Source organism: Pituophis catenifer, unplaced genomic scaffold (genome assembly GCF_029215685.1).
Source record: "Pituophis catenifer annectens isolate HBS135680 unplaced genomic scaffold, rPitCat1.0.hap2 SCAF_8, whole genome shotgun sequence".
Classification (NCBI taxonomy): Eukaryota; Metazoa; Chordata; class Lepidosauria; order Squamata; family Colubridae; genus Pituophis; species Pituophis catenifer.
In genome coordinates this window covers 55,869,418-55,886,640 of record NW_027256888.1, presented here as the reverse complement: position 1 = coordinate 55,886,640, position 17,223 = coordinate 55,869,418, and the positions used below count along the sequence as shown (strand labels likewise).

Below are 17,223 nucleotides of genomic sequence, written 5' to 3'. Positions count from 1 at the left end.
GGTTCTTACTTAGGCATCTACTCAGAACAATTGTATTGATTCAACTGTAAACTTTAATTTTTGTTGATCACTCTATTTATTTCATATTACCTTGTCATTGTATACATGTATACAATAAACATATAAATTATATTATTCTCTTTCTGAAATAGCAAAGTGTCTTCATGACTTTTTTGCTACACTGTTAAACAGGATAATTTTATTGTTTGTTGAGCAACAAAATGTTAGGATAATATAAGAGTCATAGTAAAATATAATCATCTGGGTATATCAGGTTTATAAACTTGGCTGGTTTATTAAACTATTACATTATTACTTTTGATTATAAAAGGGTTGAAAGTAAGTACTGTTAAGTAATTTATAGTATTGAAAGAATATAGACTTTATGTATAATTCATGTATAATTTCAATAGAGTATTTCAAATTGTGAGAGGGCAAGGCAGTTTTTAGAGAAACAATACAGGAAATGCATAGTAACCTTGAACATCTGAAACTGATTTACAGAAAGATTTAGCAAATAGAAGAACAGGCAGATGGTGGCCTTTTGTTGTGTACAATTCAAGTATTAGGCGGTACAAATGATTTATGAATCAGACAATTGCATTTAAAAGGTTTGTTGCTCTACCTTTGGTGACTTTTTCTTTCCTTTTTCCTCTTTACATCATTTTTCTTTCTTTTCCCTCCCCCTCCTCCTAGTTTTCTATTACTTTTTTGAATTTCTCTTTGTATTTTATATTTTGATAAACCAATCACAGATTATCATATAATAATATTGTATATATTTTCATTCCTATTTGTTGCCCATTTTTCATTTAAATGTTCACATTATATGAATTGTTTAGTAATATACAATATGTGAAGATAGATTTTCATGGGGGGTGCAGTGGATGGTATCAGCTATTATGCTATTACTTTTCCAGAAATATGACTGTTTCATATTTCAGAGGAGAAGATCTCAAGGCAATTGCAAATCTATTAAAAGTTTATAAAATGTTCTAGATGATCGAAATTAAAAATGGTGATTAAAGTTCTGTTAAAAATTAGATTTTGGCACATTTTCAGTTCTGATTAGTACAGTTGTGTTATCTTAGTGACATGCGTACAGACGTTTAGGAAATACACCAGAAAATTGAGAGATTCTGCTTTCAGTATTAGAGTACTTGAAAAATGCCATTATAAAAGGTCATATAAACTGGGCAAGCTAAATGGTGAATTCAGGGAAATACTTTAGCATACATTGCAAATTTATGATTTTTAAGGAGTTTGATAATTTAGTATTATTAAGTGCATTATTAGTGGAATGATTCCTAAATTCAATGAATACATAAATAAAATGTTTATCACATACATACATTATGTTGTATCTAATAGTATATAGAAACATTGAGTTTAAAATCTAATACCTCAGCTAGTCTATCTATTTTTGTAACATATTAAATATGTGCTATTATGGCTTAGTAGGTTTTTTTCAGTGTAATTAATGAAGCCCAAAGACAAACAGAATTAAACTTGGCACGGTGAAACATTGATTGCTGAAAAGAATGCCACCATTTTAGGGGGTTTAGGATAACATGTTTTCATATTATACTGGGGAAATAGCATGAAGTGTGAACTGATATTAATAACCAAATTAGTTTATAAATGTATAGGTTACTCTTGTGCTCTCCACCTCCTTAAGGTTTAGGTGAGGGTCAAGGGTCAAAGTACTAATAAGAGTGCTTGGGATGTCGGCTGCCATGAAACAAAATGGAAACTTGATTGATAGCTGGAGGGCTGAAGGGAGAGAGCGCAATGGAGAAAGCAAAGGTCACAGAACCATTTCCCTTCTCTGCATATATAATGATCAATCTATTCCAAGGTGAAGAAATGTAATATTATAAATCAATATACCATATGCCATACTTAGTTTTATTAACTTGAAACCCTAATATTTATGTAATACCAATTAAATAGCTTCAGGTTATCATTTTATATTAAAATTATGCATTGCAGTGATGAGATTAGTGTACATATTTAAATTCATATTCTACTGACATAAACAATTGGATAAACAATGGATATGTGAGATTCCTTGTATTAAATGAGAATTATTCTACAGCATAGGGACAATATTATCAAATCTCAAATAGAATGTTTATTATATAATAAAATTCCAATATTGTAAATTAAATATATGAAGGTAAAGCCAATCAAAGTATGTAATTCCCTTTCTTTTTTCCTTTAGGTCTTGTATGTATGAAATCTAGCAGTTCAGTTGTGGAATTGGTCATGCTGCTTTGTTCTCAGGTAGGTTTCAGCTAGTATTGCCAATAAAACAAGCAAGCAAACTAGCAATCAAAAAACATTTAGTTTTAGAGCTTTTGAAATTGTATTTCAGATCATTGGTATTGATATTCTGGTTTTAACCTCAGCAACTTGAGATCTAATTTTTTCCCAATTATTTGTCTCCAAACTCCCATTTTTGTCACAATTTCATGTCTTTTTCTTTCTGTTCAATGATAATAGCCTAAATAACATTATTGTGGCATTACTCAACAAACCTGATTACAAAAGAGAGACTCAGAACAACAGCAGAGGTAGCTGCAATTTGGTGTCCCATTATATTTTACATTCCCACCTCCAAGCCAATATCCGTGTTGCCTTGAAATAACAGAAGTTCTAGAATCTAGAAAAAATTAGAAAAGTTCACTAGTATATAAAACAATGCATTAACAATATTATATTATCCAATGTGATCAAGATAGATACTGCCTTAAAATTTTGTGATTTATTAATATATTAATATATATTATTTTAATAAGAGGCATCTTTTTACCCAATAATATATTTAACAAGGAAAATACAAAACTATGGACATTAACATATAATGTAAAATAATATAGCTGCATTACAATTAATGGGATTTGATCTTTGCCTTTTTAAAAAGGATTTAAAATACATAGGACCTCATACTAATTGCTCTTGACATAGGTTCTATGAGAAATGTAAAATGCAACTCTTAGTAATATGAATAACTTTATATTTTGTACTATTGTAGAAAGTGGTGTTGTAATTAATTGTGCTTTACAAAAAAATATAATCTAAAAAAGTAGATATGTCAACAAATTATAATACATAGTTGATCAAATGGCAATAGTTTATTCATCTCCCATTTATCATATGGAAAGTTTTTATCAAGCTTTTTTGTTTTGGCCTTTAAAAATCACATCTTTACTGATAGTAAATTCCCCTACTTAAAACTTTAAAATAGCTTTTTTTAATGGGAATGTTATTGGTCTAGAGGTCAAGGGTTTTGACCCATTTCAGAACCTTTGACCTTCATTTAAAGCCCTTATGGTTTACTTGCCTGACGAATAAGGATAATGCAAAATTAATGTTTTTTTTACATTGATTTATTTGTTTTAGTGCCTGTATTGCCAAATGTATTTAGTCTGTGCTGATAGACATTTCATGAATACAAATGAAAGAATCATAGAAGGTGTGAAAAATCAATAACTTGCATCGACAATAAAGTGCAATAAAAACAATTACTTTTGGAGATTACAGCTAATGGATTTTTACAATGAACTAGTGAAGAATAGTTTTGTTTCTAGTGAGTCTGTTATTCAGTAATGCACTCAAACATGTTAGGAATATTTGAATTGTTTCTACAAATGCAAATAAGCATCTGGGTACTATACAATTTTAGGTAGGTAGAGATAAATACATAAATAGGTAGGTAGGTACGTAGGTAGCAGTAGTGGGTTGCTACCTGTTTGCCCTGGATCGGGCGAACCGGTACTGGCGGGAGGCTCCGCCCACCCACCCTTCTGCGCATGCGCGCAGCATGCACACGTGAGCGAACCGGTAGCAAACTAAATTGAAACCCACTACCGGTAGGTAGGTAGATAGGTAGGTAGATTTCCAAGGCAGCATATTTTAAAATAATGATTTTGGAAAAGGAAGGAACTTTATTTGTTTAATACCTTCTTTGAAACAGTGATAAACATGTAAAAGTACTATTAATTGAGAAAATAGTTAAAACTTTATTGTTTAGCACCCACAATACACAAACCCAACACATGCACTAATATAAAATATATATAACTATGAATGCATATGAAAATTACTTGTATCAGAATTACTTCTATAGTTCTGTGATTCAAAGAATAAATGGTATACTCTAATGTCTCTCTTTTTCATTCATATTATGTCCTGTTATTGAATACAATATGGTAATGAATTAATTGAGATGATGACAGTGAAATATGTTGTTTTGTATTAAATAGTTGAAAAAAGAATACAGTAACTAGAAATGATATCCTGGTTGAAAAGAGTAGCTATAACACACACACACACACACACACACACACACACACACAAATCCAAGGAATGAAACTGAAAGGATCTCAGCGGTATAAAGATTTAAACTTGGGTGATAATTACATATTTTTTCTCTGATTTTTTTCTAATTTAGAGAGGTTAGTATTGCAATCATAGAAATGATATATTTTTAAAGAGAAAAACTGTGTTACCATAGGAAGCCTGAGACATCAAAATTGAATTTCAGCCCGACATTTTACAAATACTATGAAGGGATGGGGTTGAGCTTGATTGATTTTTTTTCTTTTCAAATAAGATGGAAAATGAAGTGACCCTCTTGCTAAAATTTTAATTATTTTTTAAGAAGAGATGGAGAGGATAGAGGGGCCAAAGATCGAAAGATCAGGTCAGAAACTAGGTTTAATCACATAAATAATATAATACAGTTAAACATACGCATCTGTAAATGTGATTTTAAAATTTTATGGATTGGCAGACATAATGTCACATTAAAGCTTTGCTATGATTAATTTCTATCATGATATATTATTAAAATTATTTTCTGTAATCATGCAGAAATTAAGTTTTACAAATGCAAATTGTGCACAAAAAGTATATTAAAAGTAATACACTGATATTTTTTAAAGTAATTATATATTTTTTTAAAAGTTTATTGCAATGCAATAAAAATCCATTGCTGCTACTTATTTCCTAAATACACTGACTGCCTTTTTTTTCATAGTATACACAAAATGACAAATTATTTGAAATACTATTGTTTATTCTCCCTGTCAACTCCATCAGAAGTCCTCGTTTGTCCTAAAGACCTCAGGACATTTTTAATTGATACTGTATTCTGAGGCCAAGTACCAATGCTGTTTAACAGCATAAAGGAATTCTGCATTTAGTATTAACTGAAGAATGTCCTTGCTTACTTGACATTAATATCATTTTTTGAAAGAATCCATGTTACATTCAAGGCTTCTTTATAAAAGCATTGGCTTGCTCATCCTAATTCAGTCTGACATATATTCCAATAACACTACCTCCCCTCTAGAGTTTAACGCTAAATTTATTGCTAAGTATTGTGAAGTGCATCATTTAAAAATGGTTTCAACCCAAAACATCTAATAAATAAATAATGTGTGTGGCTACTCAATAGTAGACATTCAAGACTAGAAATCATTCCATCGGATACTCAACAGTCCACTATCGTAGAGGGCTGTCAGATAAATCTTATAGTAGCTGCATTTATGTCCTGTAAATCACATGTTATTGTCTGAGCCTTCTGCCAGGTCATCTATTCTTTTCCCATTTATCAGAAATGCATACAGTACGTTGAAGCTCAATGCACCATCTAGTCTGGCTTCCTGTCCAAGTAATTATACCAACCGAAAGTGTGAAATTCTCAGCCAGATGCTCCTTTTGAGTGTATCATGTCCAGAATTTATGTAGAGCTATTTCTGTCCTACTCCAGAATGCTTTTTATTTAAAAGGTCTTATGAAATGCTACTTGAATAAGAACAATTTTAAGTTTTATACTATTGCATGCATACAGATATGCACGTGAAAACATCTGTAAATTGTTAGCTTATCAGATGTGTTTCCTTTAATTCATTCTACAACAAATGAAAAATGTAGCATTTTGAGTACAAAAAATAGAAGAAATTGTCTTGAAAGTTTCATATGTTGCTGACAGCTGTTTTTTAAGTCTACTCAATGTTTGTAAACCAGGTCCTAAAAATTGTCCAGTAAAATTATACATTTTGAAAAGTTTCTTTACTTTAACCTATTTGCATATTCCTGAACATAACCATGGTTACCTTCAGAAGACTTTGGAATAGTGAGTAAAGGTATTAGGAGAGAGACCTTTAAACATTATGCAACCTGAAAGAAAGAAAGAAAAAAGATGCATTGCTTTTTTGCATTAGATTATATGCATCCTGTAGTCGGATTTCTATTTCTCTAAGCAGTATCTTTTATTTCCTTGTGATTTTTTATTTTATTGTGTAGCTTTGTGATAAATAAGGATTCAGAAATGACTCTAGAAACAACAATAAGCAAAATTCTTTGACCAAGAAAAATAATTTTGATTTGGTTTATAAATTATTTGATTGAGTCAATTGCTGCAAAGATCCACAATTGTGCATAGTTCTTAAATGAATCAATCAGAAAAATTTCAATTACACCAGTAATTGAATTACACCAAAATTCAGTGGACTTTGGATGTAATCAGAGTATCATAAAATGACTGTTCCCCTTTTACAGTACAAAAACTTGCATATCAGTCTAAATGCATGATCTTAAAAATAGATGTCATAATTATTTTTTAAACATTTAAAATGTCAATTAAAATTAAAAAATGCTATTTTCTCGTGATACATACAGTTTAATAGAGTCTGAACTTATAGAACTGCTTGCTTACTTGTAACAGTGGTTCTCTCTGTCAACCTCTGTGAATTCATATCAATTGGTTCTGTTTGTAGAACATTCCACAGTCTGATGGTTTTGATCCGAACACTGCCAGCTTTATAATTGCCTAATATTAAAATCATCATAAATATTCTTAGAATCAACAAATGCTATATGACACTGAAAAAGGGCATATAATGTCTAAAGAATGTAAGGATCATTCCAGCATTATACTGGAATTGATGAAAAAGATGGTTTAGATATCATGATTCAAATGGAAGAGAAATGTGTTCTTTGGTAAAATGAAAAAGCAAAGTACAGAACTAATTTGTCTCTGTGCATGCCGATGTAAGGTGGGGCACAGAGTTCACTAACCAATTTATCACACATGACAGCCACAATGAATTCAACCAATAAATGAGAAGTAAATTCTTCACAACACTCTTAACCAAGACAATACACATTTTATTCTTGGTGCTCTTGGTGTTTCTTCTGGTTGTTTAAATAGTATCCATGCTTTAAAGAGCATTGGTTACCATCAGTTAGCTTATACCCATCATCAAAATTACTGGAAATTAAAATGGCCTTATCAGCTCAGACTGATATGCAAACCATGACCTTACCTGAAGAGAAACAGCCTTTGTAATAACTATTGTTTGGTAACTTCCCAGTTCATTCCAATGTGCTGTAAACGTGGCTACTTAGAAGCTGTTCTAAAAGATTCTTGACTGAATCATATACAGTAGATGTGATTGTATTATGCTGATGCATAATTTGAAGTCCAATTCTTCAGTGAATACAGATGTAATTAAAAGGAATACTGAATCCCCATAGCATAAGTTAATTTTGCTATGGAAATATCACAAGATTGAATCCTAACATACTTTTTCCTATGCTATAAATAATAACTTGACTCTTAATTGTTTTTCAGAAAAGCTGCATATTGATTGGTTAACCTTTTGATATAACTTAAACACTATGAGTAATGTACATGGGCATCTAAAAGGACTAGAATCTGTGACGATCTTCAGTTAGGTTCAACAAAGTTCATCCATTAGTACAAACGATGCCATATCTGTTCCATGTTAAGGACTGAATAGGTATTTCCATTTCCTTTATAGTGTGTCAAAGTTGACTCTTGACCACTGTCTCAACAACTTTTCCCAGAAAGGAAGATTGGAGACTGGGGGATGGTTGTCTAGCACCTCTGGATCCAGGGAAGGCTTCATTAAGAGGGCACACACAACAGCTTTCTTCAACAGTATTCCCTCTTGAAATGAGGTGTTAATCACCTGGATTCAGAAAACTGCTCTCTCTCTCTCTCTCTCCAGTTGCACAAAGAAATCAGCAGAGATCTACCTCATATGTGACAGAGCTTCATTTCATAAGTGATCATAGATTAAAAGAAATCTCAAGTAACCAAGCAAAATGTAGGTGTAATTAATCAGAGCTACAAAGAAGAATTCTTGGTATTGGGTCTTTCCTAGCAGAGAATTATTCTCTCCTACATGGTGCACCTGCCAGATGACATGTTGGCACAATAAAAAGTAATAGATTTACTCTTCCTTATTGCCACAGATGGTCTGTACATAAGTATATATCTGTGCTTGTTCAGATTTCTTGTCTTTCTCTACTATTGCTCTAAGCATTGTTTGCACCTTCATGTCCAGATTTCATTAAATCAGTAAACCCTAGGGGAAAGACTGACAGACAACTGGGTCACATATTAATAACACCAGACAAGATCCTCAATGGATTAATCTATCAGATTGTTGTGAAATTCCCCAAGCACCTTCTGGTGATTATTTGGATCCATGAAGTGCCTGGAATGGACCATTCAAATAGCTCTAGCTCTAAAAGAGTTTTAATGGCAATCAATCACATCTGGGCCAGAAGTGTTCTGACTTGGGTTGATGATAGTACTCTTTGCATTCCAGATAATATAGCAACCACTCTAAAAAAAAGGGCAAGACATAAAGTGCTCCACCTGTGTATGTTTGTTTGTTTGTTTGTTTGTTTGTTTGTTTGTTTGTTTGTTTACTGTATCTGTCAAACATGTACAAGATAACAAGTGTAGGTATGAACATAAACAAAGGATGTAAATACAAATGGGGGCAGTAAGACAGGACGGTAGGTACACTGGTGCACTTACGCAAGCTCCCTTTACAGACCTCTTAAGAATAGAGTGAGGTCCACGATAAACAGTTTGAGGTTGAAACTGTGATGGGTTGAGGCTGTAACAACGGAATCGGGTAGAGCATTCTAGGCATTGACCACTCTGTTGCTGAAATTTTATTTCCTGCAATCAAGTTTGAAGTGATTTATCTTGAGTTTGTATCGATTGTTCATGTACTATTGTGGTTGAAACTGAAGAAGTTGTTGACAGCTAAGACGTTATAGCAGACAATTTTGTGTACTATGCTTAAATCAGACCACAGGTGGTACAATTCCAGATTGTCCTACCCCAAAATTTTAAGCTTGGTGGCATAGGGAATTCTATTCTGAGTAGAGGAGTGTAGTAATCTTTTCGTGAAATACCTCTGAACCTGCTCAATCATGTTAATGTCCGAAATACAGAGTGGGTTCCAGACGGACAAGCTATATTTTGATCCTGGGAACAAGGCTATGGTTGGCAAGGAACTTGAACTTCTTGGTCTACTTGGAGCTAGCATCCATCACATGGAAATGGAAGTCCTCTAATACCAAAATCACACATCGCACATCACATCCTTATTTTCACTTTCCCATAGTATCCATCATCTTTTTCCTTCAAAATTTTGTTTCTTTATGAACCACATACTTCATTTTTTTTACCCTAATGCACTTTTTTAACATGTTCAAACAAATTGTGGGATAGTCTAATTCATCTTAGAATTAATGCCAATAGGCAAAAATACAGTTAATCATACTATTATTATTTTCTTATATGTTCCAAATTCATTAACATTTAAATATACTTAACCTATTTAGAATTTTTCAAATAGTTTTATTATACATGAATAAGACATATAAAATGTTTCATTGGATATTGATAGACAAAATTAAATTCTTTAAATTTTAGATTTAAAGATTAGGACTAGGTTTACATTCATACATACAACTGTGATATAAATACTTTTTGTTTGGATTTTAAAAAGCTATTTTCCCCTCATATAAGATTCTGAACAGGAACCATGCATTTAAATTTCTCTAGAGCAGCTCCAAAATATTACCTGTATTTTGAATAGTTGAAGATTATATTCTGTATTCTAAGATAAATAAATCTGTAAGATCCTTCATCTTTATTATTTTAGTGGCCATTGTTAAAAAAGAAAAGAAAACTGTTTTATTGTACTACATTGTAAATTCCAAAGTTTCAATTAAAAAAAATCAAAATTAGTCTGGAAATAGTAGTCTAAGCATGTCTCCCCAGACGTCAAGAACTAAGAGAACATAATTTAGCGAAGAAACAAGTGTTTCCTTCACCCTTAAACTTTAAGGCATCCTGTTGCTTCACCTGCACACCAGGTCTTTAAAAAATTGAACCATTTAAGGTGAATTTTGTGTTAACAGAGTATACACCCTGGGGTACGTAGTCTAGTCAGAAGGATGATACCATGCTGGCTTTCGAACTGAATCTTTGAACAATATTCTCATGAGTGTTAAATGTAAAACAAAGTAACATCAACTGGCACTTAATTCCATGAGCACCCTGCTGATTGGCCTAGGCTGTGAAATAGAGCCCTTCCTGACAGGAAGTCAGTCTATAAGTATAGAGACCCCTGAAAATAAAGTGTGCTCTGGCTTGAGAGCCTGCTGTTTTACAGCTTGTTTTGTTTGAGAAGTTAGCAAAAAGAAGTAGATCTAAGCTGATATTTTTAGAGTATTCTTTTTACACTAAATATAAATATAGGCAAGTCAGTTTAAAATGGAGATAGACTCTTATTATATAGACCTAATTTTAATATGACATGAACATGTGTAAATCATTGAGACTCCATAAACTTTCCATATATATTCAAAAGACGTTTCTGTATGCAGTAGCCTTTACATGTGAATATTAACATTTTACTATTGTATTTCCAAGATATTTTAGTGCATTCAGTTATATTCTTTTTATGTATAGGATAGTATGCATTGATATACAGTAGCTTTTGGAAATTGATAATGTAAACTATTTCTGAAGACAATTTATATAAATTAGGGATTCAATCATATTAAAAAGAGGTAGTTACTCAAAAGGCTTATTTAATATTTAATTTACAATGAAATTCTTTGTTTTTACCTATATACTGTCTTTCTCTGAAAATATGACCTACCCCAAAAGTAAGTCCTAGCTTGATTTATACATGTGCACCCAATATAAATCCTAACCCCAAAATAAGCCCTAATTAAGACCCCGCCCACTCCAGGGTGCACGGGTAAAAGTTAAGCTAGGGTGGGAATGGGGAGGTGGAGCTGCCCTACTACTTACCTTCGGACAGTTGCAGCCAGGCCTCGCACACCCCAACACCTGCCTTGCCAGCCCATTTCTTCTTCAGCCAGCAAGGCCTGCCATGCTTTCCTAAAGCCTTCTATAGCCGATAACAGAGCTCCATATCGATCCGGAGCTCTGTTATTGACTGCAGAGGCCTTCTGGAAAGCCTTGCCGGCCTCAGAAGAAGTTCCTGAAGGCCTCTGACAGAAAAAAGGAGGCCAGGGGTGATGCACGCATGTGAGGTGAGTCAGTGGTCAACATCCCCTCGCCAAAAATAAGACCTGGTGCCTTTTTTGGTGGCAAAAATATAAGACAAAAATATAAGGTCTTATTTTCAGGGAAACACGGTAGATAATCCTCAATGACAATAATGGATTATGCCGAAATGGTGGGAAGTTGCGATGGCCATTAAATTAAGTGCCCACTTATGATCCCCTATTCGTGGGAAGAAGGATAGGCTACTCTGTTCTTGGGTTGCATGGCATGATCCCAAAAGTGGCACCATTTTCAGGGCAGCTGCATTGTATTGTGAATACTTCAAAAATGGTGTCTACTTCCAAGGTCACATCATGCAACCCAGAAACGAAGAGCCCTGCTCTCATTCCCTAACATGTGTCAGAATATTCATGACTGGGAAGACATGGTAACAAGGTCAGCCAATGAATAGGCAGAGCAACTAAGTCAGCCAATTGGGAGCTGAGACAGACTGGAGCCAGGGTGTGTCTTAGTCTGCAGCTTCTGAGTCTAAAGAGAAACTGAAACCAGTGTGTGTGAACTTGTCTGCTGATCTGAGCTGAAATGAACTCTGCTGTTGGTATTGTAAACTTATTTCATGTATTATTGTGTATATAAAGAAGTTAATGAATCCTGCTGCATCAGTTTATCTGTGTGTGCTTCTGGATTTGTTTTTTGCAACAAACATGAACTCTGGAAAGCTTCACACTGGTCTGCAACTCTCCAGAGCTTGTGTTAAGAACAGGTCTCTCCATTCCTGGGCATGTGGCATGAACTCAGAAATAGCTGCCATTTTCAAAGCATCCATAATTCAGTGCAGCCACCCTGAAAATGGTAGCTGCTTCTGGGATCGTAACATGTGGCCCAAGAATGGAGCATCCTGCCCTCCTTCCCTAACCTGAGCTCTAGTGATCTTTGAAAAGTAATTGAGGAGGAAGGCGTGAGGACTGTGAAGTGAGAAACAGGGACATGGTGAGTGAACTAGACAGGGGTGTGGTATCCCTGTAGTCAGTTGTAAGGGCTAATGACCACAGGGGTGGTGCAGCCGCGATAACTTCGTAACTAAGTTGCAAGTAGCTTTTGGGAAGGCCACTGTAACTTTGATTGGTCACTAAGCAACCAGTCATAAAATGAGGACTATCTGTACTATCTTATGTTTTTATGATTATAATTCACCAAACAAATCTATATTCTGGGGGTATGAATGAAATGTTTGGCTGGCTGTATGTTCAGTCATGTTAATTTCACCTGAGTTTCAAACCAATTTATTTTTTCTGTAGCTAGAACATGATTTATTGCTGGTCCATCCATATATTTGTTTGTATACTTCAATCCTAATAATAAAAAACATAATACCAATAATAATAGGCTCCTTGGGTGCAATCCCAGAACTGGAGCACACTTGAATATCATCAGCATTGACAAAATCCCCATCAGTCAATTGCAAAATGCAGCTTTACTCAAAACACCTTACATTCTGTGACAATACCTGTAATATCAAACATCCACATTTACCTATCCCAGGTCCTTGGGAAGGACTCAATAGGCAGACAAAAATGCCAAATTCAGCTGACTCTATGACTAAAAAAAAAGAAGTAATCAATATGTTAGGTACCTCTGCAGCTAATCCCAGTAGGTTCTGTCAATGTTATGTAGATTTCGCTGTGGGAAAGCTGTGTGGAAAAAGCAATTCACTAGTAATTATTGCTATATCATACTTTTCGGGGGGGGGGAGAATCAGTTATCATATATTAGTTGGTGCTAACAAAACAGTAAAATAAGTATATTGCCTTCGCTTTAGAAAGAATAATAATAATAATAATAATAATAATATTTATTTATTAAATTTATATCTCATCCATCTCACTGTCTCAAGTAACTTTGGATGGCTTACAATAGTATAAAAACATAAACTTAATTAAAATATGAAAAACATTAAAATGTATTAATATATAACTATATTACTGCTATTATCAATAAAGGTAAAGTCCTGAAATTAGTTTTCTTCATGATGGCAAAGAGCAAGATAATTAAAAGTTGCATTTTATTATACATTTTTTCTATCTATCTATCTATCTATCTATCTATCTATCTATCTATCTATCTATCCATCCATCCATCCATCCATCCATCCATCCATCCATCCTCTCTCTGTGTTTATTGTTTGTGTGTGTGTGTGTGTTTGTGTGAATGTATATATGTATGTATCAGCGTTTACTTTTCTACCTACAAATAATTTATGGTTTTCTTAGACTGAACTAAGAATTGGTTACAAAGGAATGTGTATTTCTTCCCTTAACCCTGGTTTGTGGAACTTGGTAATTTTGGATGATTTTGAAATATCTTTTTTCTTTACATGTTCTGCTTGATAGATTGAGTTATTTTTTTTAAAGAAACATTTGTGTTACAAAAATATTCTCTGTTGAAAATTATTCTATTTTGTCTCACTAACTTTGCTTAATCCAATTAATTCTAACAAGCAGAAGCATTACACTTCTTGCTCTTTGGTATTATCATAAAAGTATTGGAGGTTGTCCAAATTAACAAATTATCCCATTAGTTCTGGAAATATTGCTCACGTGTGTCAGTTCACTATGTGTACTACATCCAAATAGGGACAATATAAATAATACACTATTTCTCATTTACTGTAAGTAGTCACTGTGAGTCAACAATGACTTGACAGCACATAATCAATTAATCAATAATACATTACTAACAATTTCACTGTTTAGTTTACAATGACCTAGAGTTTATGAGCTATATATTTCTATTTCCACATTAATTTATGTCTATCTAAATTATGCATGGATTAGATTCAGACTGACTTAAATCATATTGATTCTAGTGAGTCCATCTTTTTTTTAAAAAAAAAAAATCACTAAATCTGGTTCCAATTTACCATGCATTTTCTTCTTTAAAATGTCATGTTTGAAAGACATGCATTTTATTGATTAGTATGATGCAATAGTGTGGCTTTTCACAAAGATCATTCTCCCTGGCAATTTGGGTTTATTAAATCAAAATTTATTTTGGCCTAAGTGGCCTCTGGTTTTATATGGCATTTGTGCACATGCACATACACATTTATGCATCCATGGTATTTGAAAAAACAGTATATTTTATAATATCAGATAGCAAAACAAAGAGATTGGAATTCAATCTATTATGTTTCCCTCCATGAACCTTTTCAGTTGCTGCCTCATTAACTAGGGTTCTTCACCTTACTTCTTGTAAAAGTTTGGTTCTAGATAACATTTATATAAAAGTTGGTTACAAATGAAATTATGTGATCAGCATAAATCTCTTTTCCATCTCTTGTGATACAACACTATTTTGTCCTTCACTGTTCATGATATTCAGTATTTATACTTTATGGATATAGATTAAATGAGAGAAAAATACATTTATTAGTGTACTGTCTTCCTTATTCAATATTCATATCAGAATTATTATATTCTATATGAGTCCAGTTACTTTTAGCCACATGTTCGGAATTTTAGTTCTGTTAATTGTATACAGCTGCATAAGAACTAAACAGGTAATTATTTCACTATTCATAGAGCTGCGCCTTCACGATACTTAATGTGTTTTGTGACTGTTTTCACAGTGATAAAATGAGGAAGTTAAGTAACATAATTCCAACTACATTTTTATTTTCATAATGTATCAGTTATTATCTTTATGTATCACTATAAGGTTTAGTATTAGGTTCTTTTTTTAAACAAACAGAAGTACCTTATAGTTTCCGACTGTATATAGGTAGTCCTTGACTTATAATTGATTGCTTAGCAACTGCTCAAATGTACAGCACTTTTATAGGACTTTTGATCCAGTTCCGAAGTTCCAATGTCTTGCCCATCTGGTCATGTGATCACATTTTGGGTGCTCAGCAACTGGGCCATGTTTATTGCTGTTTGCAGTGCCCTGTGATTATGTCACATGATTAAACAACATTTCTGCCAAAAACAGGAAGTTACCTTCTGTTTCTGGCAAAAAACACCCCATAGTGAACAATGAGTTTCTTTAACAACTGCAGCATTTACTTAAGAATCACGGTATTCAATTTGCTACACAATAGTATAAAACCAGTTTATAGGAAGTTTGCCCAGGTTTACTTCCTATAAACTGGTGTTATACTATTGTGTAGCATACTATAGTGTAGCATACTATTGTGTAGCATAAAATGGGTTAAGCAGCAGGAGAGTTTTCTGCTTTTAGTTAAAGACTGCTGTTTCTGTATGGCATATTTACAACTTACTTAATTCTTAACGTAGTGTGCTGTGGAACTGAGCATGCAAAAGAGCAGAAACAGCTCTGGTTTCTCTGTCTAAAGTTATTACTTGCTGTATAATAATACAGGCTTTATTTTATTGGGTTAGTTGTAATTAACTTCAGCAATATGCATTGATATAAATCATTCCCAAACTGTTTTCTTTGAGCAAGCATGTTTGTTGTTAAACATTTTTTTTGTTAGGACTAAAGTTACAGTGGACCTCAAGAAGCAAATACTTTATCTACCATAATTGTATGATTCATATATGTGTATGTGTATTGTATATGTGTATACTGAGGTGTATGTATGTATGTATGTATGTATATCTCTCAGTGCATTTGACTGCATCATTTAAAAAGGCTTTAAAAAGTTTGCCTATTGATCATCATTTTATAGTAATGATCTCAATCTGATTTTAAAAGGTAATTTATTTGTTGACAGAATTACCCCATACCTTTTAAAACTACTGTCTTCAGCATTTATTTCCTTGTTTCTTTCTCACAGCATAAGAGAAAGGGGAAAGTGACTTAGACACACAGAATTTGGATTTTCTTTCCTTTATTTACTAATGATCCAAATTTTCCCTGTTCTTTCCTATCGACATTTTGAAAATGGGATGTCACATATGGGTGTATGCCTGTTGGGGATTTATTGGGCACAAAGTGGCTCATAACTAAAATGTGTGTATGCCAACACAGTTGTATAATTGCTCCTTTTGTGTAGATATAGTAATATGGATGGTTAGATGGAAGTCAGACTCTATTACTAGGATACAAATATGAATATAAATGTAACAAAGGGTATGGAAGAACTTACTACTTACATTTCACTATATTTTATAGATTAAAAAATAGTCTTACATACATTTCTAATGTCTGCCTTGAACGTTTTAGCCTGGAGCAGTCTCTAATGAACAGGCCTCCCCCTTCCTCACTTGGGCTTTGAGCTTCCCTAAAGACTTGACTTGAGACCTCAAAGGGCAGCAGCTGCCATTTGTCTTGAAGAATGAAGTTGCCAAACATTCAGGCTATGTACTAATAGAACACATTTGTACAATTCAACCCCAGAAGCTTGATATAGGTTTAATGTTGATAATCTGTTGCAATTTGTAAAAGAGTGGACTTTGAGCAACTTTTACCATGAGTTTATGAAAGTAAACCCTTTGCATTGGATAAGAGAAGAATGTGTCACAGATGAAGTTTTCTGCAAAGTTACATCCTTGGAGAAGAATATATAGATAGTTCATTGTCAAATTAAAATTTTATAGCATGTGATTACCATAAACAATGTTCAAAATTTAAGGTTACATGCTATTCCTCCATAAATAATTAAGTTCAGTGCTAAAGAGTTGGAATGGGCAGCCCTCTGATTTCACATTCATTGCCCATTCCAACTCTTTAGCATGAAGAAAGGAACATTTAAACATCAGGACAGCATAGGACACTGTGATACATGAATTGAGATTTGGAGGCCATCGTTGACCTTGTTCCTCAGCTAGTTGGAAAATCTGGAGGGTGGAATAGAATTAGAAGAATTGGAAGAA

At 33.3% G+C, this 17,223-nt stretch overlaps 1 protein-coding gene across 2 annotated transcripts in view; it reads left to right on the top strand.

Annotated features, from left to right (window-relative positions):
* Window positions 1–17,223, top strand: part of LRBA (LPS responsive beige-like anchor protein) — a 369,838-nt gene that overhangs the window by 96,323 nt on the left and 256,292 nt on the right. For both annotated transcript variants that reach the window (XM_070948936.1, XM_070948937.1), the window contains one exon: window positions 2,225–2,286. In XM_070948936.1, coding sequence (XP_070805037.1) covers window positions 2,225–2,286 — 62 coding nt within the window. The remainder of the gene's footprint in view (window positions 1–2,224; window positions 2,287–17,223) is intronic.